Raw genomic sequence first — 23680 nt, 5'->3', positions numbered from 1 at the left:
TTCAGCCCAGGCCTGGGTTTTCAGTCCCTGCCTGAACTACACTGCAGATGTGCCTGGCGCTTTTTCTGCCTCCTGAACGAACCTCAGGCTGACAGCGTAAGCAATTGATTTCCTGGACAGACCTGCTGTAAGTACATTGCAGCTTGTCTCCAGTCCTGTCTCTGGCCCCGTTTTGGTTTGGTCCTGAGGGGCCCATCCAGGTCTCCCTGGAGGGACCCTGGTGCTGGCTTACGACTTGCCTTGTCTGGACTGTTGCTGGGCCCTGTTACCAGCACCCGGCTGCGGGTGCCGCGTTCGGCCCCCGCAGGACCGTGCCGTGTGGGCAAGAGCACTGCCTGCGCAGAGGTTGCCCTCGGCTCCTAGTTCACCTTCCCTTGGGGAACAGGCAGCTGCAGACTGTGTGTGCGCCGGGGTGCCTAGTGTGGATACGGTTCCCTACAGCACGAAAGCTTAACACGGCCCTGGCAACTACAGCAGGGAACTGGGGCTGCCTCCTGCCAAGGCTTCCAACTTTTCCTGGCTCTCTCTGATGTGCCTGGGATGGACCCAGTGGTTTCCTTTGCTGCCCTGCAGTGCTGCGAAAGCCCCCCGCCTTCTCCTGTATTTGCACGAAGGCTCTGTCCTGTTTGAGCCATGCTGTCTGGGCGCAGCGTGCGTGCACAAATTAGGAAGCGGCCTTGCAGCTCCGTCGGGTGTATTGCTGCGGAGCTGCGTGTTCGCTGTTTGCTGAGCCCTGCGGCTGTCGTGAGGCTGCCTGCGCGGTGTGCCCCGAGCGCCCTTCTCACGGCGAAGCCCGCGCGGCTGCTAGGCCGCTTGTGCCGGGCAGCGTGGGAGGCAGCTGCTGCTTCAGGCCCCGGGGGAGCGCAGTCCCCGCGCGGGCCTCCCCGCAGCCCTGCCCGGGAGGGAGCTGCGCCGCGCTGGCCCCGTCTGGGCAGCGGGCGCGGGGCAAGGAGGGAGCTTGGGCAGCTCCCCGGCGCGCGCTGGGGCAGCGACGCCTCGCAGAGGCCGTCGGCCGGGCCTGGAGCTGGGTGGCAGCGTGCGGGTCACAGCCGACGGGCGGGTGACGGCGCTGGAGCCGGTTGTGATGCCCCGCTGGCGGCAGAGGGTCACCCGTGCCTCACAAAGGCTGGGGCTCAGTGCGCGAGTCTGCGCGGTGCTGGCTTGCCCTCCTCCCTGCTGGGCACGGGCGTCTTCTGCCGGGGCACCATGGGGAGCCCAGGGCGCGTGACGACGCCTCGTGCTTGGGAGCCGAGGTCGAAGCACTGCTCGGAGCTGGGGGAAGTGGCGGCTTACGTCCCCGACCTGCTTTTGTCTGAGGACTTGAAGCAGGAGAGCCGCTGCGTGGAGAACTTCCACGGCGTGCTCCTCTTCGCGGATGTGTCCGGTGGGTCAGCGAGCCGAGCCGCGGGGACGTGGCGGGCCTCCCGGGGTGCTGCTCATCCCGCCTGTGCTGGAGAAGGGCTCGGGGGAGACCTCCTGGCTGCTGAGGGCTTCCGCCTCGGGCGAGCGGCGCTGGGACGGAGCGGCGGCCGCGGCACGGGCATTTCGCCCGCCGGCAGCGGCACCGTGGCGTGCTTGTGGCCGCCCGCCCGCCGAGAGCGGTGCGCGTAGGACGCCGTGAGACCCCGGGGCAGCAGCCTGGCGCTGAGCCGCTGCGCGCAGAGCTCTCCCTGGAGCTTTGGTGCCGTGCGAGCGGGGCCGGGCCTCCTCCCGCCTCCCTGGCCCCGCGGGCGGCCTGGCCGCGGGCAGGAGGCGAGGCGGCGGCGGGATGTGCCGGAGGGCCCCAGCCGGCCGCAGCCGCCGGGCGTACCGTGCCGGCGTGGGAAGGGGCGAGCGGGCGCTGCGCGAGCGCGAGGAGGCGCGGGAGGGTTCAGGCGGCCGCGCTCGCTGCCGGAGGCCGTCCTGCGTCCTCCCGGCCGCGCGTCTCTCGGCCGGGGAAGCTGCCGGGGCCGCTGGCCGTGTCGGCGCTGCCTGACGCCTTTGCGCCCGCGTGTCCCCGTCGCAGGTTTCACTGCTCTGACGGAGAAGTTCAGTCAGAGCATCAACCTGGACCAGGGCGCGGATGAGATGGCGCAGACCCTCAACCGGTACATGGGGGACATCCTGGAGGGTAAGTGCCGCCCCGCAGGGGCGCGTGGCGCCGGGCCGCGAGAGCGGAGCGCGGCCGGGCAGCCTGCCGCTGCCTCCTTGCGCCAGGCCCGGGTGCAGCGCTGCTTCTGCTTTCTTTTGTGTGCAGAGCTGCTGGCTTTTGGAGGGGACGTCCTCAAGTTCGCAGGTCTGTCCGCGAGGGAGAGCCGCGGCCTGGGGCGCTGCAGCTGCCGGGGAGCGCTGGAGAGAGGGGAGACGGAGGCGGGAGGCGGCCGAGCGCGGAGGGGGGGCCGCGTGCTCAGCCCGGTGCCCGGGGGAGCCGCCGTGCGGGGCGCCAAGCCGGGAGCTGCAGCGGGGCGGCGATGTGGCGCGGGGGTCGGGCAGCGCGGGAGCTCGGGGCGCGGGGCAGTACGGGGGGAAGGAGGGGGCTTGGGAGAGGCCGCGCGTCCGTGCGCTGGGTGGGACGGGCGGGGGTGTCCGGGTTCCCGCAGCCCCCTGAGCCCCTCCTGCGCTGCCAGCATGGCCGCTGTCGCGGCCGGCCCGCGCACGGGGAAGGTGGCCCTGTGCCCAGGGTGCGGCGGGCGGGGAGGGGAGGGCGCCTCCGCGCCGGGGCGTTTCCCGCGGCACGCCTGCCGGTTCCCGCCGCCCCCACGGGCGGGCGCGGGTCCGGGGGCGCCCGGTCTCGCGGGAGCCGTCCTCACGCCCCCGCTTTCCCCAGGGGACGCCGTGCTGGTGCTGTGGCGCGTTCGGCAGACGCAGCTGCGGGACACCGTCGGCCTGGTGCTGCAGTGCAGCCAGCAAATCCAGGCCAAGCACGGCACCCGCGACACGGACGTGGGCCTGAAGCTCCGCCTGAAGATAGGTACGGGCCGTGCCGCGCTCGCCGCGCCGCGGGCGGCCGCAGCTGCAGCCGCGGGGCCCCGGGCAGGGCCGGGGGGCTCTGCAGCCCCGGGCGGAGGGCGCGATCCGCGCGGGGCCCCGCGGGGCTCTTCTGCGCGGAAGGCGGCTGCGCGGTCGCACGCAGGCGGTCGCGCGTGGGGAGGCGGCCGCCGGAGGGGGCTGCCCTGCGAGCACGCGGGCAGCGGCAGCCCTGCCGGCCCCTCGGCAGACACCCCGGGCAGGGCCCTGTGTCCGCAGGGCCCCGCTTAGGCCCCGCGGCCCGTCCCTGGTCGGTCTCGAACGCCTCGAGACAGAGGCCTCCGCTCGCCGCGGTCGGACGAGGAGCCCGCGCGCAGGGCCGAGCTCCGGGCTCGGAGCTGCGGGGGCTGCGCGGGCAGCAGCGCGCTCTGCCGCAGCCGTGCTTGTGTCTCGCCAGGCATCTCTGCAGGGCACATGTCCTTGCTGACGGTCGGAGACAAACAGGAGCAGCGCTTCCTGATCGTCGGCCAGGCCGTGGGGGACGTTTGGCAGGCCCAGAACCTCGCCAGCGCCGGCGACGTCATCCTGTCCGCCGGCTGCTGGGAGCTCTGCAACCAGAGCAGGGTCAAGGCCAAGTGCCTCAAAGGCCAGAAGGCTGCTGTGAAGGTGAGCAGGACGGCGTCCGGAGCGCCGCTGAGGAGCCGGCCGTGGGCGTGAGGGGGAAGGAGGGAGAGGGCTGCGGAGGTGAACGTGGAGGGAGCTGTAGGGGTTGGCGCAGGTGGGGAGCTGCAGCTGCGGCCCTGCCGTGCGAGGGCTGGCTCTGGAGTCCGCTTGCTGGCTTGGAGGAGGGGGCGGTGGGCCCTGGGAGGGTTTGGCTCGGCAGGCGACGGCTTCCGTGGGTCGTGGAGCTGTTGCGGAGCCCCGTTTGTTCGGGGGGCCTCTAGGTTACAGGCGTGGAACGGATGTCTCTCTCCGAGCGGGAAGACATCTCCTCCAAGGTCGCCCGAGCGCGGCTGAGCTCCTGCTCCACTCAGCAGCCAGGTGAGCCCCACGCTCCTGCCGCTCTGCGGCTGCCCAGGCGGGTCGGGGCTTCGGCAGGGCGCAGCGGGGAGCAACGCCCTGCGCCCTCTCCCGCTCGCGCTGCAGCGTCCGTGGCCGCGCTGAGCTCCGGCGCGGGGGCTCGCTGCCTCCTCCTCCCCCTTCGAGGGGGCTGCTCTGGCCGAGCGCGTGCGAGAGGAACCGGCGTGCGGGTGGAGGAGCGCCCTTCTCGCGGAGCGCCAGCGGCAGCCCCTGCCGTGCGGTGCCCCCGGGGCAGCTCGGCCGTGCCGTGCCGTGCCGCCAGCGAGCGCCTGGCTCTTCCTTCCTTAGGCGTCCTGAGGCCTGCCATTACCCTGGCCCCTCGTCGTGCCCTGGGGAAGCTGCTGCGCAAGTACCTGCCAGCAACGGTGCTGAGGAAGGTATGGCCACGGCTGCCGGCGGCCGCGTCCTTGGCGGGCGGGAGGAGCCGCGTGCGGCCGAGCGGGAGCTCGCGAGAGAGCGGACGTGCCGAGACGGGGCAGCCTCGGGCGAGGAGCTGGGGCAGCCGGCGGGGCGCGCTGCCCGCGGCAGGAGCCTGCCCGCCGCGTGCTCGTGCGGGGAGAGGGGCGGGCGGCGGGGGGCGGCTTTCCCTCTGCCCTTTGCAGGGGGTTGTTCGGGCGCGACCGTGGGGGACGAGAGAGCCCCCCGCGGAGTCGCGCTCCTGTCTGCCAGCTCGACGACGGACAACCCCTGGAGTACTTGTCTGAGCTGCGGCCGGTCACCTGCCTCTTCGTCAAGCTGCAGTTTGCTGCCCGCGTCAACCTGACGCACATCTTCAAGGCCATCCAGGACAGCAGCGTGCTGATGTCGGAGATCCTCCGTCCGCACAAGGGCGAGATCAACAAAATCTCCATGTTCGACAAAGTGAGCGTGGGGGCGCGGGGCACCACGCAACGGGTGGGCAGCAAGGGAGAGGGGAGCGTGTCCGTGCGCTGGGCAGCGGGGAAAGGAGACGCAGCTCTGGCTCGGCGGAGGGACGAGCGGCCTGCGGCCTGGGGCTGCCGCGCAGCTCTGCCGGCCTCGCGGGAGGCCGGGGCGTCCCGGCGCGAGCCGTGTGCCGCCGGCGTTGTAACGGGGCGTGCTGCCTGTGTCCTCGGCAGGGCTGCACGTTCCTGTGTGTGTTCGGACTGCCCGGACAGAAGGTGCCCTGCGAAAGCGTTCACGCCTTGGAAAGCGCCGTTAAAATCTCCAGGGCGTGCTTGTCGAGGCCGCGGAAGATCGAGTGAGTGGGGAGGCGTGCTGCGCGGGCCGTCGCCGGGGCGGCGGGGGTGGTTTGCCAGAGAGAGGTGCCCTCTCGCTCGGCCCGCTCGGTGGCGGGGAGGAAGGAGGCAGAGCCCTGAGCAGCGGCAGCTGCCCGCGGGGCTTCGCCGGCCACGGCCGGGGCGGTTTCTCCAGCGCGCCCATGCCAGCGGGGGCCCCGGCAGGAGCCCTCGGAGGGCGGCAGCAGGAGGGCACGAGGCCCGGGAGCTGCCGGGCCCGAGGGGAAGGGTTGGGCCCCGCCTGGCTGCTCCGCGCAGCCCGTTCCCGCTGCGGGCTCACGCTCGCGAGCTCCGCGCGCCCGCAGGGTTTGGGCTGCCGGGGGGCTGGCGGGGCGAGGGGCGAGGGGGTGGCGGTGGGCGGGCAGGCGGGGCTGCGCGCGGGCGCTGCTGACCGCCCGCCACTCTCCGTGCATGGCAGGGCGGTCTCCGTCGGGGTCACCAGCGGCACCGTGTTCTGCGGAGTCGTCGGCCATCGCGTGAGGCACGAATACACAGGTACGGCGCGGGTGTGCAAGGAGCGGGCGTCTGGGCCGGGTCTGTCCGACCAGAGCTGTGCGCCGAGGGCAGAGGCAGGGCGGCGGGGAACAGGCCGCTGCCCGCACGCGCCGGGCTCGGCCGAGGGCTTGGCCCGCGGCCCGCGGGCAACGACCGGGGCGGAGCGGGTGCCGCCGCGGGGCAGGGCCAGGGGCTCCGAGCCGTGTTGGCTCGCGAGGGTCCGGGGCTCGCCCGAGCTGCAGGCGACGCAGCCGTCGGCCTCGGAGGGTGCGGCGGGCCGCTCGCAGAGGCGCGTGAGCGTGTGCTCTCTCTGTCTGCGGCAGTCATGGGCCAGAAGGTGAATTTGGCAGCTCGGCTGATGGAGCACTACCCCGGGGTAGTGTCGTGTGACGCCGCAACCTACGCCGCCTCCCGGCTGCCCCGCTCCTACTTCAGGGAGCTGCCGGAGGCCAAGATGAAAGGGGTTGTCGATCCTGGCACCGTCTACCAGTACCTGGGGATCTCGGAGAAGCCGTGAGTGTGCTCGTTGAGCAGGGTTGCTTGGCTGGGGCCCGGCGGCCTGGTGGCCGCACTCGGGGTCCGGTCAGGGTCGGCAAAGAGCAGCCGCTGCCCTGGCCGGGCTTTGGCGGTCTCCCGGGACGACCTTTGCAAGGCCGACTTTGCCGTCCCCCGGGAACTTCGGGAGAGGTTCCGTTGCAGGGCTCAGCCTCCGTGAACTGCTCCCTGGGAGCAAAGCCCGGGAGCGCAACTCTGCGTCCTCCAGCTTCTGCCTCCCTGCCTGACTCTCGTGTTTCTCTCCCCCTGCTAGGGTGCTCGGCACGGGTGTCCCGAAGGCGAGGTCCGAGTATTCCCCGTTGCTCGGTAGGTGGAGACCGCCTTGGTCTCCTGGAAGCCCATTTCTTGCCCTCAGTACCTGTTAGCGCTGCGCCGGGAACGGAGCAGCTTCGTGCTCTGGGGCGGCGCTGCCTGCAGTGGCCGTAAGGGGTTGGTGCAGAGCTCGGCTCCTGGCTGGTGCCGGCATTTGGGGCTGGGCCACAGCTGGGGCCGGGAATCGGGATGAAGCGGCGGCTGCTTGCTGCCGTGCTCTGTGGGTTGCACGGAGGGAGCTTCCAAGTGGGAGGGAGGAGCGCTGGGTGGGGGCGGGCTTGTCGATGGGGTGGAGGGAAGGCGACTTGGCGGCGAGAGGGAAGGGTGTGCAGGGTTCTTTGCTTTTCGGCTCACTGCAAGAGCTTGCTTTCTGGTTTGCCTTCCCAGGTCGGGAGAAGGAGCTCGCCCTCTTTGCAAGCCACCTGAACGCCTATGTGGCTAGGAAAGAAAGCCACATCCTGGCGTTTGAGGGCGCGATAGGCTCCGGGAAGAGCCACCTCTTTAGTGAGCTGGCCTGCTTAGGGCAGGCCGCTGGGCACAGGTGAGCGTTGCGGAGCGGTACCTGTGGGTGCCTTCCCCCGGCCAGCCCCTGATGTTCTTGGGGTGCTGGAGCTCCTCTGCCAGTGCGCTTGGCCCTCGCGCTGCAGCAGCCCCGAAAAGCCTCGTGGAGACGCGGCTCAGGGGCAGCAGCGCGCTGTTGTCCGAGGTGTCGAGGGAGGGCGCGGCGTCTTTGGGGCCGGACACAAAGCAAAGTAGAGCCCGTGCTGAGGGCTCGTTGTGCCGCTCCAGAGCAAAGAGAGAAAGCCGGGTGGCCTGCTGGGCAAATGGTGTTTGGGCGGCTCTCTGGATCTCACTGCCTTTTGCTTTTGCCTGGCAGGGTAGTGGCTGTGGAGCTGACGGAGCTAAACCAGCGGCAGGTCTTCTCGGCCGTGCACATGGTGCTGGCCATGGCCATGGGCCTCCAGGCCTGTAAATCCTGCAGCGCGAGACAGCTCGTCCTGCAGGAAAAGCTCCGAGGGCTCATGGAAGAGAGCAGCTACTGCCTGCTCAATGTGCCCTTCCTGGTTAAGGTGAGAGGGGGAGCCGTGCCTGGCGCCGGCGAAGACTCGCTTGTGCGCTGCCCTGCGGCCGCTCTGGTGGGGAGTGGGCTTAGCTGGCTGGTGGGGAGAGCAGGGGGGCAGCACAGGCTTCTGTTTGTGGGCGCAGCAGGGGGCTGCCTGTTGGGGGTGAGTCCCGGTGGCAGGCTGCTGCAGGCAGCTCCTGGGGTCTTGCGCAGTGGCCTGGAAAGGGCATTGCGGAAAGGCTTTGAGCACCAGCTCGTGGGCCCCGTCTGAGCTTGCTGCTGCGTGAGCGGTCTGCTCCACGGCGAGGGAACAAGCTCTTCCCCCTCCCCACCCCAAACGCCTCCCTCCCATACCCCAACAGCTCTGCCGCAGACCCCCAGCAGAGGAGCCCTGTTCGAGGCTCAGGGTGACGTCCACGCTGTCTCCCCCGCCCGCGGCACTGTGTGGGGGAGAGGCGTAAGGTGCTGAGGGCAGCTGAGGCGTTTGGCTCAGTTGGACTTGTGTGGTGGGCAGGTGTGCTGAAACGCCCTGAAACTCTCTTTCTCTGTGCCTGTGCTTTTCTGGCCAGTTCCCACTGTCGGAGCAGGTGTCCAAGATGAGCGGTGCTCAGAGGACAGTGGAGTTGGAGTCGATCTTCAAGAAAGTGCTGCAGAAGGTGAGCAGTTCTCTGCGTCCTGGGTCGGAGGAGGAAAGCAGGCTGAGGGCTGTGCAGGAGAGCGGTGGGAGGTGTCGAGAGGACAGCGTACCGGAGCCCTTGCCCTTCAGAGGCTGGACTGCCCGTGCCGTGCCCCCTGGTTGCCGTCCCCCTGCCAAGTTGGAGGGCACGTGCGCAGGAGGAGGCGGAGGGACGGTGTCTTTGTGCACCAGCTTGCGCGAGAGACCTTGAAGTCTCGGAGACAGGAAGAGCCGGGGAGATTCTGAGCAGGGGAGAGGAGAGAGACTTTGGAGCGCGCCGTGTCTGGAGAGAGGCCGGCCAAAGCTGCTGCTGCGCAAGGTGCTAGAGAACGGCTCCGACTCCCCCAGCCCAAACAAGCTGTTTGTTTCAGACCGTTGAAGAAGACGTTGCCCTGTTTTTCATCGACAACGCGCAGTACATCGATCCTACCTCCTGGGCTGCGATGTCGCACGTGCTCAGGGACGTCCCGATCTTCCTGGTCGTGGGCTTTGCTCCCGGGCGCTGTGGAAGGGAGAGGCTTTGCAAAGCAGCTGCTGACATCGTGAAGCTGCAGCAAACGACCTACGTCCAGCTGGAAGAGCTGCAGCCTGCAGCTGTCGTGCAGAAAGCCTGCCACGACCTCGGAGTGGTCAGCGTGCCCCGGGACCTGGAGACGTAAGTGCCGGGCAGGGCCTCTGAGCTCTCTCCGACGGGTGGAGCCTCTGCCGAGGGCGGAAGGGAGCGGACGCCCAGGAAAGGATGCGGGCGGCTCCTCGGAGCACCGCCGCGTCTGTGACCGTCGGCTGGCGGTTGTGAGCCGGGAGCGGGCGGCCGCCTGTGCTGGCGGACATGGAGCGTAGGTGGTGTCGGCCCGTCCGCGTCGCGCTGCCAGGCAGGGAGGCGGTGGTGCTGGGCCCTGGGGTGGCTGAGGTGTGGCAAGGTGCGGGGGGTGATTTGGAGGGGCCCAGGTTCTCGCTGGTGCCGGCGAGGACGGAGGCTGCTGGGGACAGGAAAGGAGGAGGCGGCTTGCTGCCCTGTGCCTTGGGCACTGTCCGCGAGCGCTTTCCTGCAGGTTGCAGCAACTGCTGCGTCTTCAGGGCAGCTCGGCTGGCAAAGGCCGTGGGAGTCGCGGCCCCTCGAAAAGGGAGGTGCAGCTGTGGCGAAGACGCTGGCCTCCGGCGCGTCCGTCCTGCGCCAGTCCCTGCTGGATCTGCTTCTTTGCAGGTTCCTGATGCAGAGAAGCTACGGGATCCCGTATTACTGCGAGGAGCTGCTGAGCTACCTTCGTCGGCACGACCTGCTCCTCTTCCAGCAGCAGCGGAAGCAGGAGAAAGCCGAGGCCAAGTGGGAGAATCTCTTCAGTAAGCATCTTTGTGGCTGGCTGCCTCGGTGCTGTGGTGCCTCTCCCACAGCCCGTTCTTGCCCTGGAGTTGCCCCGCGCCTTTGGCACGGTCGCGTGTTGCAGCAGCGCAGAGCGAGGTCTGGCTCGGGCGTGGGTTCCCGTGCCGCTGGCCGCTGGGACGGGCGGAGCAGAGGCTGGGGGTTTTGTTGGCTTTGAGAGGAGCAGCGGTGCCGCTGTGGCGGGAAGTGGCGGTCGAGGAGAAGAGGCGCTCCCTGGCGCTGAGCTAAGCCCCGGTGCGGCTGGGAAGGAGCATGGAGTGGGGGGTTACTGCGGAGCTGTGCCGGGAGTCGCGTGGCCGCAGCGTTCCTCGTCCGCGGCTGGATTTGTGCTGCCGCCAGGTCCAGGAGCCGCCGGACGTGCTGGGGGGTGACTGCTCAAGGGTGGAGGATGGAGGGAGGGGAGGAGCAGCGACGTTTGCGAGCGGGAAGTCGGGGCTCGCACGGTCTCCGCGGCTAATCGCTTCCTGCTGCTCTCTTGCTGCGCTCAGCTTCTGGGACGGAGGCTTCAGCAGCGGCCGCGTGCTGGCGCGCCGGGGCGGGGAAGGAGCGCAGGGTCTGCGCCGTGAGACCTGGCGTGGACCTGCAGAACACCGTGCTTCCCCCGACCCTGAAAGGTGAGGGGCCGAGCCCCGCCGGGGCGGCTGCTGGCCGCACCGGCCGTCTTTCCGGGGCCTCGCCTAGAGGGAGGCGGCGTGTCCGGCTGCTGCAGCTTCCCCTGCCAGCTCTGGGGCTCCGCTGGGAAGGGGGCCGTGGTCCCGCTGGAGCTCCCCGTTTCCAGGGGTGCTGCCTGGGAGGGTGTGAACGAGCGTCCCTGCCCTCTAGCCGTGTCCTTGCATAGTGAAGCTGGTAATGCAGCCCTGCCCACGCCTTGGAGGAAGGGGGTGGTGGGTCGTTCCCTGGAGCGTTTCTGCTTTTCCCGCTCCTTGCTTCCCATGATTGCCGGAGGAGCAGGGCCACCTTGGAGACGTGTGCCCTGCCCAGCGGCTTTGGTGCCTGGGAAGCAAGGCTAAGGCCTGCCGCCTTGAGCGTTGCAGCTAACGCAGCCTCTGCGGCCTCGGCCTTGGCCGGGGCCGAGAGAGAGACCTGTGCCTTGTTTTTTTGGCAGGGATTGCGCTGGCTGAGCTGGACAGCATGAAGCCCTCCGAGCGGATGGTGTTGAAGTGCGCAGCCATCATCGGGCGGACGTTCACCCCCGAGCTGCTCTTCCACGTCCTTCCCAGGTGGACCAGGACAAAGATGTACAAGACCTTGGATGTCCTGGTGAAAGGCAACCTCCTGAAGTGGCTGAGTGCTGACGAGGTGGCAGAGGACGGCAGCGTTGCCACCAAGGGATCCTCCAGCTCTCTGCAGGAAGCAAGCGGTAAGTGTTGCTAAGGCGTCCCCGGGAGCGTGGTGGGAGGCTGGGCGCGTCTCGCTGAGCGGGAGGAAGGAGCTGCCCGTGGCTTGCTCCTGCTGCCGGCAGCACGGGCGGCTTCTTCGCGTGCGGGCTGTGGCGGCCCTGAGGTGCGCCCGGCGCCAGCTCCGGCTGCTGCAAAGCCCCGTTGCCTTTCAGATGCCCCGAAGGGGTCCGCGGGCGAGAGCGAGACCGCGAGGCTGCGGCGCGGCGTCCTGGCCTTCTGCGCCCCGCTGCTGCGGGAGGCTGCCTACGAGCTGTGGCCCAAGGCGCAGAGGGTGGCCATGCACGGCAAGTGCGCGGCCTTCCTGGAGAGGCGGGCGCACAAGTGCCGGTGCTGCGGCGGGGGGGACTTTGTGCCCTTCCACCGCTTGGCCGTCAGCAGCAGCAGCAGCAGCCAGGAGGGAGAGAGCTGCGACGGCACCGCCAGCGAGCGCTGCTCGCCCCGCCGGGAGGCCTCCTTGGCGGCAGAGGAGGAGCTGAAGAGGGCCGCGCTCCGCACCGCTCCAGGTATGCTCTGTGCTGTGCTCCGGGGCCCGGGCCCTGCCCGCCGCGGTGGCCCAGCGAGCGGACGCGCTCCTCCGTGCGAAGCCCCGTCCGCAGAAGCGTTTCCCCGAAGCCTCGGGATGCTTCCGGCGCAGGGCGGACGCTTCCCCAAGACTAGCTTAGCCCTGCGCCGAGCGCAGCGGCCCACCCAGAGCCGCGCTGCGGACACAGCGTGGAGCCTCTGTCCCCTCGAGCGCCCTCCTGCCTCTGCCTGGAGCTCCGGGAGCCGGGGGCACAGCTCCCAGCTCCGCAGGCCGAGGGGCGTCTCCGTGTGGGTCTGCTCCACCTGCCCAAACCTAGCAGCCCTGCAGTGAGGGCAGGTCTCGGGGGAAGGGGCCAGCAAGAGAGCTGCTGCCAGTGCCTTGACCCCCCTCCCCTCTCCTCCCCTCCCCGTCCCTCCGCTCCCGTGCTCTTACTGATGCAGCCTGCCCGCAAGGTGCAGCTCTTGCCCCTGGTGAGGTGAGCGGGGGTTAACTTGTGCTTTGTTTGCAGATGCCGCAAAAGGTGCGGAGGAAGAGGAGAGCTGCACGGAGGAGACCTCTGGGTGAGGAGAGGGGGTTTTGAGTATTGTGGGGAGTCTGCGGGCTGAGGGTGCGCAGAGGGGGCGAGCGGAGTTGCCAGCATGGCCTGGCGGCTGTGAGCGTAGCCCGGGGAAGAGCTGGCCTGTTGGGTGGGAGGTGGTCTGCGCTGGCCCCGGAGAGGAGCATCCTTGCGGAAGCCAGAGGGATCACCGTGCTGATGGTGGCGCTCGGGTGGAGCCGTTGTGGTTGTGTAGCGGTGAGAGAGCAGTGCTGCGAGCTGGGCAGGGGCAGAGCAGCTGCTGGGAGCAGGGTGGCTGGTGGAAGGTGCGCGGTGCAGGGCCGGACATTGCTGCAGAGGAAGAAGAGGTGCCGTGCCCCAAAGCACTGTGTTAGGAGTAGCACAGGCTTTGCTTGGAGCCGGGCGAGAGCGCGGCTGCTGCCGCGTGGGGCAGCGAGAATAACTGGGCAGCGCTCTCCGCGCCTGGGGAGGCTGTGAAACGCAGCGCAGCCGCACAAGGCAGCCGTGCACGCGGCCGTTGCCGCGCTGGAGCGCGGTGTTAGTGCGGGCGGCCAGGGCAGTGCGGGGGTGCTAGCGTGTCTCTTCTTTCTCCGTGCCCTCATCTCGGCGTAGGGAGGCAGAGCGGTTTCTGGCGCAGGCGGAACGGGTGCCTGCGGTGCCTGGCCGGAGCAGAGGGACGCCCGGGGCCGCGCGCTCCTGCGAGTGCAAGGCCGTCGTGGAGCTGGTGCTCGTGCCCCTGGCTCACCACCACACGGCAATGGGCAACGATGCCAGAGCCCTCTACTACCTGCTGGAGAGCGCGGCTGCCTGCTTGCACGTCTCCGACAACTACCTGGTGAGTTGTCCTGCGTGCCAGAGGCCGCTGCACGTGGAGGCCTCTCGGTGGCCTTGCCCAGGGCAAGCCCATTTCCCCCCTGCACTAGGACCGGCCTCTGTGGGCCCTTGGGGGCGAAGGGCTGGGGTCGGAGCCGGGGTTTTCCTCCTGCTTGCCTGTCCCGGGGCAAGAGCCGCGGGGCAGGGGAGCGGGACCTTCGCGCGAGGCGCCCCAGCAGGGAGGCGGTGCGGAGGAGCGCTCGTGCCCGCGGCATGCGCTGGGGTGGCATCGGCAGGGGCAGGGGCACGGCCTCCGCGGGGAGCTGTGCAGGCGGGTGGGAGTGCTGGGGCTGGAGGCGGGCTCCGCAGCGCCGCTCACCCGCTCTCCGTGCGCTTGCTCCAAGGCCTTCACGAGCCTGCGCAAAGCAGAGGCCCTGAGGAGCTCGGCGGCTCAGAAAGCCCCGGTGCCGGCCTGCTTTGAAGAAGCCACCTTCCTGAGCCTGCAAGGGGAGGTAAAGCGGCAGGGCGGCCGCGAGGGCTCTCGGGGCGGGAGGAGCGGGATGCCGCGGTGGCGCGGGGCAGCCGGCGGGGGCGGCGGGGGGAACACCTCTGGCACTTTGAGGCCCGGCCGCAGTGAGCAGCCCTGCCTGCGACCGCCGCGTCCTCCGGCCCCAGCCGGTCAAGGCCCTCGGCCTCGCGTCGGGCAGGGGCGGGAAATGTGGTGGGAGCTCAGTCGGAGCCCTCGGGCACCGCCTGAAGAAGCCTTCTCCTGGGCAGGTGTGCTACAACGTGGGACGCGTGGAGCTGGCCAAGACGACCCTCAGGAAGGCGCTGAGCCTGCTGGGCCGGAAATTCCCGGGCACCTCGGCTGGCGCCTTCTTTCAGCTCCTGCTGGAGCAGTCGGCGCACGCCTCTCACCAGAAGAGCAGAGGCTCCTGCCCTCCCGCAGAGGCGGGGTAAGGAGCTCAGGGGGAAGAGAAGGGCAGAAAGAGCCCTTTCCTTGCTGGTGCTGAGCCCCTCGGCCGCCAGCTGCCTAGGCTTAGGGCTAGAGTCAGGTCCTGGCGAGGGCGACGCTGCGCAGGGCGCTGGGGGCTGCTGTCGGGGGAGGCGGGCTGTGTCATCTCGAGGGGGACGGCGCGGGTGAGAGCAGAGGGGTGTTAGCGGGGAGCACAGGCTGCAGAGGGAAAGGGAGTGCGCAGGAGGGAGCAGGCGGTGGGCCCGGGGGGAAGCAGAGGCGAGGGGCGGGGAGGAGGGAGCTCAGGGCTCGCAGCCGGGTGCCAGCCTGCCGCACAGCACCCCTTCTGCTGCCAGTGCCCGGCTTTGCTGGGTGGCGCGGGCTGTAGTGCCGTCGCATCCTTGCGAGCAGTTACCTTTCCCCGTGGTGCTTCTCAGTGCTCCTGCGTCCGCCCCTGCAGCCCTGCCCGCCCCAGCCGCCTCGTGGGCCCCGCGCCTCCCCGGCCCTGCCGGACTCGGCCCCGCGCGGCTCGCGGCTGCGGCTCAGCAGTTTCTCTTGCGTGGCAGGACGGAGAGGCTGCCCTGGCTGTTCCAGCAGAGCCGCTGCCTTTCCTTGCTGCGGCAGCTCTTCAGCCTGGAGAACACTTCCAGCGGCCGGAGGCTCTCGCTCCTCGCAGCGCTCATGAGGGTCAACGCGGCCGAGGAGTCCGAGGACGCGAGTCACGTGAGTGCCTTCTCCGCGCCGCAGCAGCCGCAGCAGGCGGCCGCGCGTCCGACACGGCTCCTTTCCCCCGGCCCGGCAAGAGCAGCCGCAGGGTCTGCCCCGGCAAGGAGAGGCCAAACAGGACGGGGATGTCCCCGTCCCGGGACTTCTCTCTGCGAGCTCCCAGGAGACGGGGCTTGCTGTTCTTCTGGGCTGCTCCTCTCATTGGATTTGTGTCGTGACTGTCACCCTTGGGCAGGCTGTGGCTGTGGGAGGCGTGCGAGTGAAAGAGAAGAGCAAAAGTGGCGGTGGGTTTTGTGGCCCTCTAGGCCCGAGAGTCACCCTGGCGAGATCCAGTCTTGTGCATTCTGCTGTCTGGACCTTTCTAGATCCTCGCGTCCTACCTGGAATATGTGCAGTGCTGCCAGGAGCTGGGCCGCCAGGAAGAGCGGATGGAGAGCGGGCGGGCGCGCGGCCGTCCAGCTTAGCTCCGGCGTCGAGCCCTTTGGAGGAGGAGGGGCGTTAACCGCGGCAGAACTGGCCCAGGCCCTGTCCCGTCTGCACCTCAGCCTGGGAAATCTGCCCCTCTCTGTCGACGTCGGTAGGTGCTGCCCCGGCTCCCTGGGAGAGGAGATCTCTGCGGAGAGAGCCTCTGCGAGTCGGCTTTATTCACTCATTCATTTATTTCCCTCTGCAGTGCACGGAGCTGGAGAAGCCCGACCTGGACCGGGAGCTTCCAGGCACGCTCTTCACGGCGCTCTTTCTCCAGATGAGGTAATGCTGCCGCTGGGCACGGTGCGGTGTCGGGGGGCCACCGGAGATCCTTTGGGCCAGGGTCACGGGAGCCTTTCCCCGGAGACTTGTTGCCAAAAGATGAGTGGGTGAAAAGAAGAGCGATGGGAACTCCCCTGGAGGTTCTCCAGGAGGAGCACAGAAGGGGGAGAGACGGGTGAGGAGAAGCGGGGTGGGACGCGTGCCAGGGTGCGGAGTTGAATCCCACCGCGCGGAGCTGCTCCCTGGGGCTCACTGCGTGCCTCCCCAGTGCCCGGAGCGTGCAGGAGCGCTCTCCAGGCTGGAGAAGCAGCTGGCTGGAGAGCCCGGGATCGCCGGGCAGGCGTGCTGCTCCTCCTGCTGCCGGGACCTCGCAGCGCGTGGAGGGGGCCGGGGCTGGGGGGCGGTCCCGCCGCGCACGGCTGCCGCTGATTGGCTGCGGGGGCGGGGCGGAGCGCGGGGATTGGTCCGGGCGTGGAGGAAGTGACGACTGGGCGGGGCGGGGCCGGCGCCGGGTTCAAAGGGCGGCGGCGGTTGGCGGCGGCGGTTGGCGGCGCCGCCGTGGAGGTGCTGACGTTCCGGCGCTGCAGCCCCGCCGACATCGCTACCTGCCTCCGCGGCCGTGTCCGGGCCGGCTCCGAAGCCCGCAGCCTGGCCAAGGGCGACCTGTTCCCCGGCCCGAAGGTGCGGCGGGGCAGGGCGGGGCGGGCGCTGAGGCGACGCGCGGGCTTTGGCCCCCCGCGGCGCGGGCGGGCGGGGGGGGCCGGTGCCCCGCAGCTGTCAGAGCGCGCGGTGCCGCCGCTCGTGTTGCGGAGCGCGGCGGAGCGGTGCCGCGCGGCTCCCTCGCCTCGGGGCGGTAGCGGCGGGGCTGCTTTTCCGGGCGGCCCGGGAGCCCTGCGCGGTGCGGGTGACACGCTGGTTTGTGTCTTTGCTTTCGCAGCCTGAAGTCTCGCACGTGATTTTCATGAGAATCCTGCAGAAGGTGTACGGGATCCGCCCAGAGCATTTCTACATGGTTTGCGTGCAATGTCCTGGCTCGCGTGGGGCAGATAATAAATGTTGGCCGTAGAGATGAAATGTTGAAGCGTTGCTCTCCTTTGCGTGTCGTGAGGTCAGGAGGACGCCGCCAGGAAGGTACGGTTTTCCACGTGCTGACAGAGTGAGGAGGAGCTTGGAAATCCTGCCTGTGCTGCAGAAAGCCCAGAGCGCTGGAGGCACTGTGCAGCGTGGGGATTTGCTGTGTGCGTGTCCAGGGAAGCGGCTGCTGTGTGTGTGTAGGCAGGGATGCGAGTGCAGTATTGCGGCATAGTCCTTGCAGTAGGTCCTTTGCTAGAGACCTCTTTGAAGCAGGAGTATGATGTGTGTGTGGACTGTTGCTGTGGCACGGCTGACTGCACCTGAGAATCAAAGAAGATTCTCCCTGTTTTCTGGGAGTTTGGTTCAGGTCAAGGCACTTCTCAAAAGAGTGGGGTTTGGGTGTGCTGCATCCGAGTTGCTCTTTTTTCTTAAATAAAAAAATCTTTGTTTTGATGGGTTTGTTTTTTGGGGCTGGTTTCTTCTAGGGGGTGGGGTGGGGTGAGGGTTCCTCCTCGCTTCCTGCCCTGTCCGGGCCTCTGCCTTTGGCCCCGGTGGGAGGGAGGGTGCCAGCTCCAAGGGGCTATGGGCGCCGTGGAGAAGGGCAGTGAACGCTGCCTGCGGAGCTCGGCCCACTGCAGCCGTGCGTTTGCCGCGCGGCGTCCGAGGGCGGCTGTGGCCGGTGGCCTCGGCAAACGGATGCTGTGCTGAGGTGAGGCCAAGCGCATCTTGTGCCTCCGCCACGCGGGAAGTTATTCCTGGAAGCCCGTGGGAAATGGTAGTCTCGGGGCGTTTGTGGATAGCACGTGCTCGTGGCAGCTCAGCTGTTCGTGCGCTGTCACGTTGATTGTCGTCGTCCTGTTACGGCGTGACCAGCCCAGAGCGGTGCTCGAGGCAGTCTGCTGGCAGAAGCGAGGGCAGTCTTTGGCGTCCGTTGAGCAGAGCTGTGAGTCAGCTCGCGGGCCAAAACGTAGCAGAGGAAGAGCTGGGACTCGTGGTGTTGTGGGGGGAGCCGAGCAGCTCCTCTTGCCAAGGGGTTCGTGTTTGTGCGACTCGGGCCTGAGCTCCGCCGCGAGAGGCGGCCTGCGTGCGGGGCGCCTGACGTGGCCGCAGCGCGCTGTCTCCTTAGGGTCAGCTGTGTTTCCTTGCCCTGAGAGGGAGAGGTTTTTAAGCTGAAATGTGCAGGCTTAGGGAGCAGTTCTGGCTTCTGGGTGGCACTGTCCGGGGAGCATTTTTCCAACGGCCTTGTTTTGCAGCCTCTGGACAAATCCTAGGACGTGTCTCTCCAGGGTGAGTTTCTGTTACTTGGCAGTGACTATGTGGAGGTTTTCTTTCCTCCCTCCCTCCCTCTGTCCTCCTCCCTCCCTCCCTCTGTCCTCCTCCCACCCTCCCTTTTTGTGTGTGTTTCTGGAGGGGAGGGTGTTTCATGCTTGGAGTTTACTAGAGAGAAGATGCATGTCCCGCAGATGGAGCCTTAGCAGCTTGTGTTCCCCAGGGGTGCAGAGACCATCAGGTGTGTCTTCAGTCTGTCTGAGTGATGTTCTGTTGTGGAGAAAACCTGCCTGTTTTCCTGGAAGTCTGCTGTGCCTGCGTATTCACTCTGCTCTCTTTCCTCTTTAGATGCCTGTCAACATTGACATCGTGTATCCCCAAATATTTGAAGGCTTTCTCCCTGTTTGTAACTTGTTTATTCACATGTAAGTACACAAGTTTGTATCCGTTTGGTTGTTACTTCTTCCAAGGCTTCAGTTCAGAGGGAATGGGGGTGGGGGATCAGGGCGGGTTGTTTTTTATTTTTTTGAGCACCTGTGAGCTGGTGGTGGCTGCAGCGCTCTCTGTGCTCTCTGGTTTGGAGCAAAATGAAATTTGCAGGCGAGCAAGAGGCAGCAAGGTTGTAATAGAAAAGAAAAACCTTGGCAGCTGTCTTTTGTCTAAATCGATGCGTTACCTTTACTGTGAGGACTAGGAGGCTGCGTTAGTGACTTGATTTAGAGGGTGGGGGAGTGAAAGGGCGGGTTGGAGCGCCTGGGGGTACCGCGAATGGCCAGAAGTTCATCATCATACCCAAAAGGGGGTTTGAAGCCCTTGTTAGGTGAACTTGCCCCCCGAATTCGAGATACCTTTGCTGCAGGGATGGGAGCGTTAAACACTAATCTGTGCAGGCGATCGTACTGTGTTAGTCTCCTGAGAGGACTTGTTGCTGTTGCGTGCTTACTGCACCTGGGCTCTGGGGTAAGAGGAGAAAATCTCTTTTGAGTGAGCGTCTATAGCACAAAAGCTGCAATGGTGACTGCAGATAGATCTATGTTTTGCTTCCTTGCAGGGAGCGCTTTCTCCCGGTGTGCCGTGTTAATGACATTGAGATTGCTGATGTTCTAAGTCCAAGTAAGCAAGTGCTTGTGATGCTGTCTGTCCTGTGTGGGAGTGTAGGGGGATTGGGGTGGTGGCACTTGACAGGCAGGCTGCTTTCCTGCCCGCTTGGCACTCGACTGCTAGTAGTTTGTCCATCAAGCTGTGGCACTCTTGAAATGGTGTGGGAATACGTGGCCGTGGAAAGTAGCCTGAACTCTGTGGAGTTCTCTCTGGAGTCCTTAGGCAAATACCTCCGCAGGGAGCAGTTAGATGGTGAAAGCTGCTCTTCCGTCTCCACGGTTCCCAGCTGCGGCGATTCTGCTGCGCCGCACAGCTTAGGACAGGCTGTTGTGAAGAACGCTTTCACTTCTGGGTCTGTCTTAGCTTGTGAGAGTTTTGCCCGTTACTGATGTTCCTGCTGGGGGGGCAGAGGAAGACAAGCCCTGTTTCTGCGATCCCTTGCCTCCTCTGTGAATTATGCTTGGCCCACCTTTTCCTAAGTGATTGCAATATGCATGGAGACCAAAACAGTGATGACTTGCAATTCTAATTTCAGAAGCAAAGAGGACAGCTCGCTTCTTGAGTGGCATTCTCAACTTTATACATTTCCGAGAATCACGCCGTGGAGTCTACTTGGATTTACAGGTGAACTATGTAAGATTCGGGGCTGTGTTACTCCTGATGCTTGCTAAAACATAAGGAATGTTAACCTCAGTTTGAGAACATAGAGGTTGTACTTCTTAATTGCATGTTTTAAAAACACGCTGGGGTTTTCCTGTGGATTTAGAGATGGTGTGTTTCAAGTGAAATACGTGATTAGCAGAGCTCAGAGAGAACCCAAAATGTAAAACGTGTTCCCCTAGAATAAAAACATCTCCACGTAATTAACTTGCAGAAATCAGCTATGGAGAAACTGCAACAGCTGGAGACAGCAAATCAAGAGGCAGCAGTGAAGCTCGAGAAGCTGAAGTGAGTATAAGGAGTAGGAGCTGAGTTGCACTAACCTTCTTGGCTAGCTCTCCTGTTCCCAGTGCATGTGTGGGGTGTGCAACTGGGAACTTACTAGTTGAGCTTTGTGGTTTGATAGAGCAGACCGAGAACAACAGGCTTCTCTGCACCTGGTGTAGATAGTGGACAGCCCAACCGGTGCTCAGAAGTTTGGCCCCTCTACCTCCCTTCTGCTTGTCTGTGACAGCTGAGGTGGTAGTTCCTCTTGGACTAGAAGAAAAGTACTTGCTTTGAGTAACGGGTGTGGGCTTTGGTGTGTGTGGGACTAGCTTGCTGTGAAGGGCAGACGGTGTAGAGGCAGTAAGTTGAGACAGTAGTTAGCTTTGTTTCCTGGCAGTGAAACATATCTTGCTTTCCTAGGAGAGTTTTCTTTCAAACTGTCCACCTTCTCTCCCTTACCCCATCACACGTTCTCAGCATGTGCACCTCCATGCTTTGTAGCTTGGTTCTCAAAGCGAAGTAATATTTTTGAGCTTTCCTCCAAGCCTGTTTAGCTTAGTCTGGGCAGACTCAGCTTCTCCACTGGCACTTGACTTTGCTGTTTAGCCTCTTTGGGAAGCAAGCCCGGAAGCATAAAGCAGTTTCTGTTGGGTTGTGCCCTGTTAGAGGAGGGGCTTGTCTGGTGAGAGGCCAGAAGAGCTGTTGTGAGCAAAGAATAAGACTTTGGGAGTGCCTGGTTGCTGTGAGAGGAAAACTGTATTTTGTAGCTCAGAGACTGTGGTGGATCTTTAATTTGAAACCATCATTTTGATCGTCTAAGCTCTTAAGGATGAATTCTTTCTGGAGTGGTTGTTCTAGCCTCACCAATCTATCGATTTCACTAATAATGCTGAAACTGTCAATATCTCAGTGTGTGGTTGTGTTATTTATTTATTTACGTTTGCTTAGCACTGTTCCTGTAGAAGAGCAAGCAGAGTTCAGGCAGCTGTCTGATGACATTCAGGAATTGCAGCAACTGCTAAACCACGACTATCGTCGGAAAACGGTATGATCTCTTTACCCCTTTCTCTGGAATGCTGCTGTAGCTTCTGATCACAGGTGTTCCTTATTTTTGTGTTGGTTTTGTTTGTTTTGTCCCCTTCCCCTACTTTTGTGAAGGATAAAGAGAACTTTTCTGATTTAAAACAAAAAAGGTATTACAACACCACATTCTTTTTAATCCCTCCCCTTACCTCTTTGTTTACCCATAAGTGATGTGAAACATGCTTGGAATCAGAGCTAGGGTCTTTTCTTTTGAAATACATTGTTGTGGTGAATGGAGAGGCACCTCTTTTCTTGTTGAAAGTAATATGTATGTTTTGCCGTGAAATTTTTGATTTGTCTTGCGATTGAATTTGAAGGGTTTACTCAGAACTGAGGGTGAACTATGTTGGGAAATAGACTGAGGCCTAAGAAGGGTTACCCAAGGAAAGACTCTTAAGGAAAAAAAAAAAAATAAATAAAAAAGAAGCCAAGGTGGTGTTGGTAGGGAAGAGTGCTACTTTCCAGCAAGGGCAGCTTTCTTCTAGGTCTCGCAGGTAACCTTTTCTGTCACTTCAGAGAAATGAAAATCTGGTTAGTATTTTTTTTGGAGGTGCTACTGTAAGCCGTCTGTCTGCTTTTAATGTTAACCATGTTTCACCTTCTTATTACTGGAGACCTGGTGTATTAATGTAGGCCTTCTCAAAGTAAAAACATGACCTCTGGCAAAGAAGATTGGGTGTGTGTAACAAACCACAAGGGCTGATGAGAGCAGAGGAAGTAAAATGGCACCAGTATTTGCTGGTTGGGATGGAGCTGGGATGGCAAGTGAGACATGCAAGCATGCCGAAAAGGCTTTGGCGTGGTAGTACAGAGAAGGGTGCTGATAGCACTGCGTAGTACAGAGGTAGCTGTTTTGGCTCTTGGGAGCTATGGGCTGTGTTCTTGTTTTCTGCGCTGCCTGCCCACTCTGATGGAGAGAACCTTCCGAAGTTAGTGCCATCTGTCACCCCTACTCCAAGTCACCTGCGGCTGCCTGCCTCCTCGATGCTCCCAGTGGCTTTTCAACAATGTTTTCCTTCCCTATATTTTAAGTTTCTACAGACTGCTATTTTATCTGCTAGTTGTGGCATTCCAAAGAAACTATCAGTGAGATTTAAATAGCAGTGAGGTGTACGACCTTAACTGTGGCTTGCATCTGGGAGATTAGCTTAGTATAAGGTAGCTCTTCCCCTGAAAGAGTCAGATATTGCAGAGAGGACCCGAAAATTGGTGAGTGTACCTTGATATAGGCTATAGTTTAAATTCCAGTTCAGCTAATTGATCATCTTTCTGCCTTTAAGATCAGGTTAGTCTTGGAGCTCAGTAACGTGATAGCTCAGGAGATGATTTTTAGCTTTTTAAAAACTGTTTCAGCTTTGCTTTTCCCACAGAAACTTTACTGCAACTAACCGGTGATTTTTTTTTTTTTTAGCCTTTATAGACTTCTCTGGTATACGCGTGAACAAACATACGTCTGTCGCCCGTTAGACTGCGCCTCTACGTCCACTCTTGCCTATTTGGGGCCTATGGATTAGAGGCAAGATCACTTCTTGGTAATTTCACTTTTGATTCACAGTCTGCAGACAGGTCACACTGTAATGGTTATAAGATAGCCTGTTTAGCATGCTTAATGGAATTTTATCATGCTTTTCCCTTATATTTCACCAGATCCAGCTGGTGTCGGACGAAGAAGCCAGCGTCTGGCACGTGGAGTTGCTGTGTGTTTTCATGCAAGCAGATACCTCCCTAGGCAAATGGCAGTGTTAGGCAAATGACAGGATTTTATTTGCACCTCCCTTTATTCTGGTCTGTATATACACTTTGGTATCAAAACACAAGTCATTTCCAAGAATACTTTGATAATGTGTAGGCAATACGTTTTATGTTAAAAGATTCCAGCTTCAGCGATATATGATACAAACCTTAAAATTCAGGAGGATTTTCTAGGTCTGTAAGGGGACAAACATGCAAAATGTTCCTAAACCAGTGGCGGTGTAGTGGGGTCCCACTGCAGGAGGACAGATGGCATCTTTTCACCGTTGCTGGTGTAAGAAAGGAAGAAAACGGGACCCGGTGGGATCCCAGGTTCCTGAAAGCCCTAAATGAGCAAAACGCTTCAGCCCGTGCTAATCCAGCGTGATTGAGGCCTGCTCCGAGCAGTCCTTAGGGTCGGGACCAAACCTACCTGCTGATGCCAGTTGTGGCGCATGAAGGATCTGGGTGCTCGTCTGCGCAGGGCAGGTGTTGGCATTGCCCCTCGCTGGCCTGCAAGGGGCTCGTGGGGCGCTCAGGAGAATCCGAGAAGTACCTGCTACAGGAATTAGACGCCTCTGGAATTTTAGCGACTGGTCAAAATCCTCATTTAGGCCATTAAATCGATTTTTGGATCCAACCGAGGGGCGTCTTTTTTTTCAATAGTTACAAAAATGCCAGATTATTTTTCCCCCAAAGTGTCAGTCTCTGCATTTAACTGCGACATGTGGATGCTTCTTCTTTATAGTTTCTCTGGGGAGAAAATTTGTTTCTTTCTTATTGAGCTGCCCAGGTTTAAGGGTGGGGGGGGCACATGCAAGCTTTTCAGAAACTCAGAGCTTAAACTCTTGTGCTTGCATTAAGGCTTGGAAACAGGTGACCTCGTTTCCAGCAGCCTTTGGCCCCCACTACTGCTCACCAACTGGAGCCCTGGGCTTCTGGTGACAGGAGCACCCTGCTTTAGAGCCTAGATGTAAATATAAGATCCTGACTTGACAACCCTGTTTT

General features: G+C 63.3%; 1 protein-coding gene across 1 annotated transcript; it reads left to right on the top strand.

The window, feature by feature from the left end:
• The first annotated feature begins 1206 nt into the window (after positions 1-1206).
• LOC134154868 (adenylate cyclase type 10-like) lies at positions 1207-22415 on the top strand. The gene is made up of 30 exons (XM_062601500.1): positions 1207-1384; positions 2006-2110; positions 2237-2275; positions 2807-2950; positions 3404-3612; positions 3891-3987; positions 4315-4403; positions 4696-4887; positions 5124-5245; positions 5701-5777; positions 6101-6290; positions 6586-6638; positions 7032-7185; positions 7522-7714; positions 8277-8363; positions 8755-9038; positions 9588-9724; positions 10253-10378; positions 10870-11124; positions 11317-11667; positions 12196-12247; positions 12856-13078; positions 13461-13568; positions 13834-14012; positions 14578-14734; positions 15103-15314; positions 15411-15487; positions 16425-16618; positions 18179-18255; positions 22353-22415. Exons 1-26 carry the CDS (start codon positions 1207-1209, stop codon positions 15199-15201), a joined length of 3900 nt encoding a protein of 1299 aa, XP_062457484.1. The 3' UTR covers positions 15202-15314; positions 15411-15487; positions 16425-16618; positions 18179-18255; positions 22353-22415.
• Positions 22416-23680: the final 1265 nt, after the last annotated feature.

The sequence above is a fragment of the Rhea pennata genome, unplaced genomic scaffold (genome assembly GCF_028389875.1).
Source record: "Rhea pennata isolate bPtePen1 unplaced genomic scaffold, bPtePen1.pri scaffold_47, whole genome shotgun sequence".
Taxonomy (NCBI): Eukaryota; Metazoa; Chordata; class Aves; order Rheiformes; family Rheidae; genus Rhea; species Rhea pennata.
The sequence above is the reverse complement of the archived record's forward strand: the minus strand, read 5'-3'. Positions and strand labels throughout refer to the sequence as shown.

What these genes read in the sequence shown, in the direction of transcription:
- LOC134154868 (XM_062601500.1), top strand. Translation starts at nt 1,207, where the DNA reads ATGGGGAGCCCAGGGCGCGTGACGACGCCTCGTGCTTGGGAGCCGAGG. An exon ending in CTGCTCCACTCAGCAGCCAG is followed by an intron (nt 3,988 to 4,314) that starts GTGAGCCCCACG and finishes TTCCTTCCTTAG; the next exon opens with GCGTCCTGAGGCCTGCCATT. An exon ending in CGTGAGGCACGAATACACAG is followed by an intron (nt 5,778 to 6,100) that starts GTACGGCGCGGG and finishes TGTCTGCGGCAG; the next exon opens with TCATGGGCCAGAAGGTGAAT.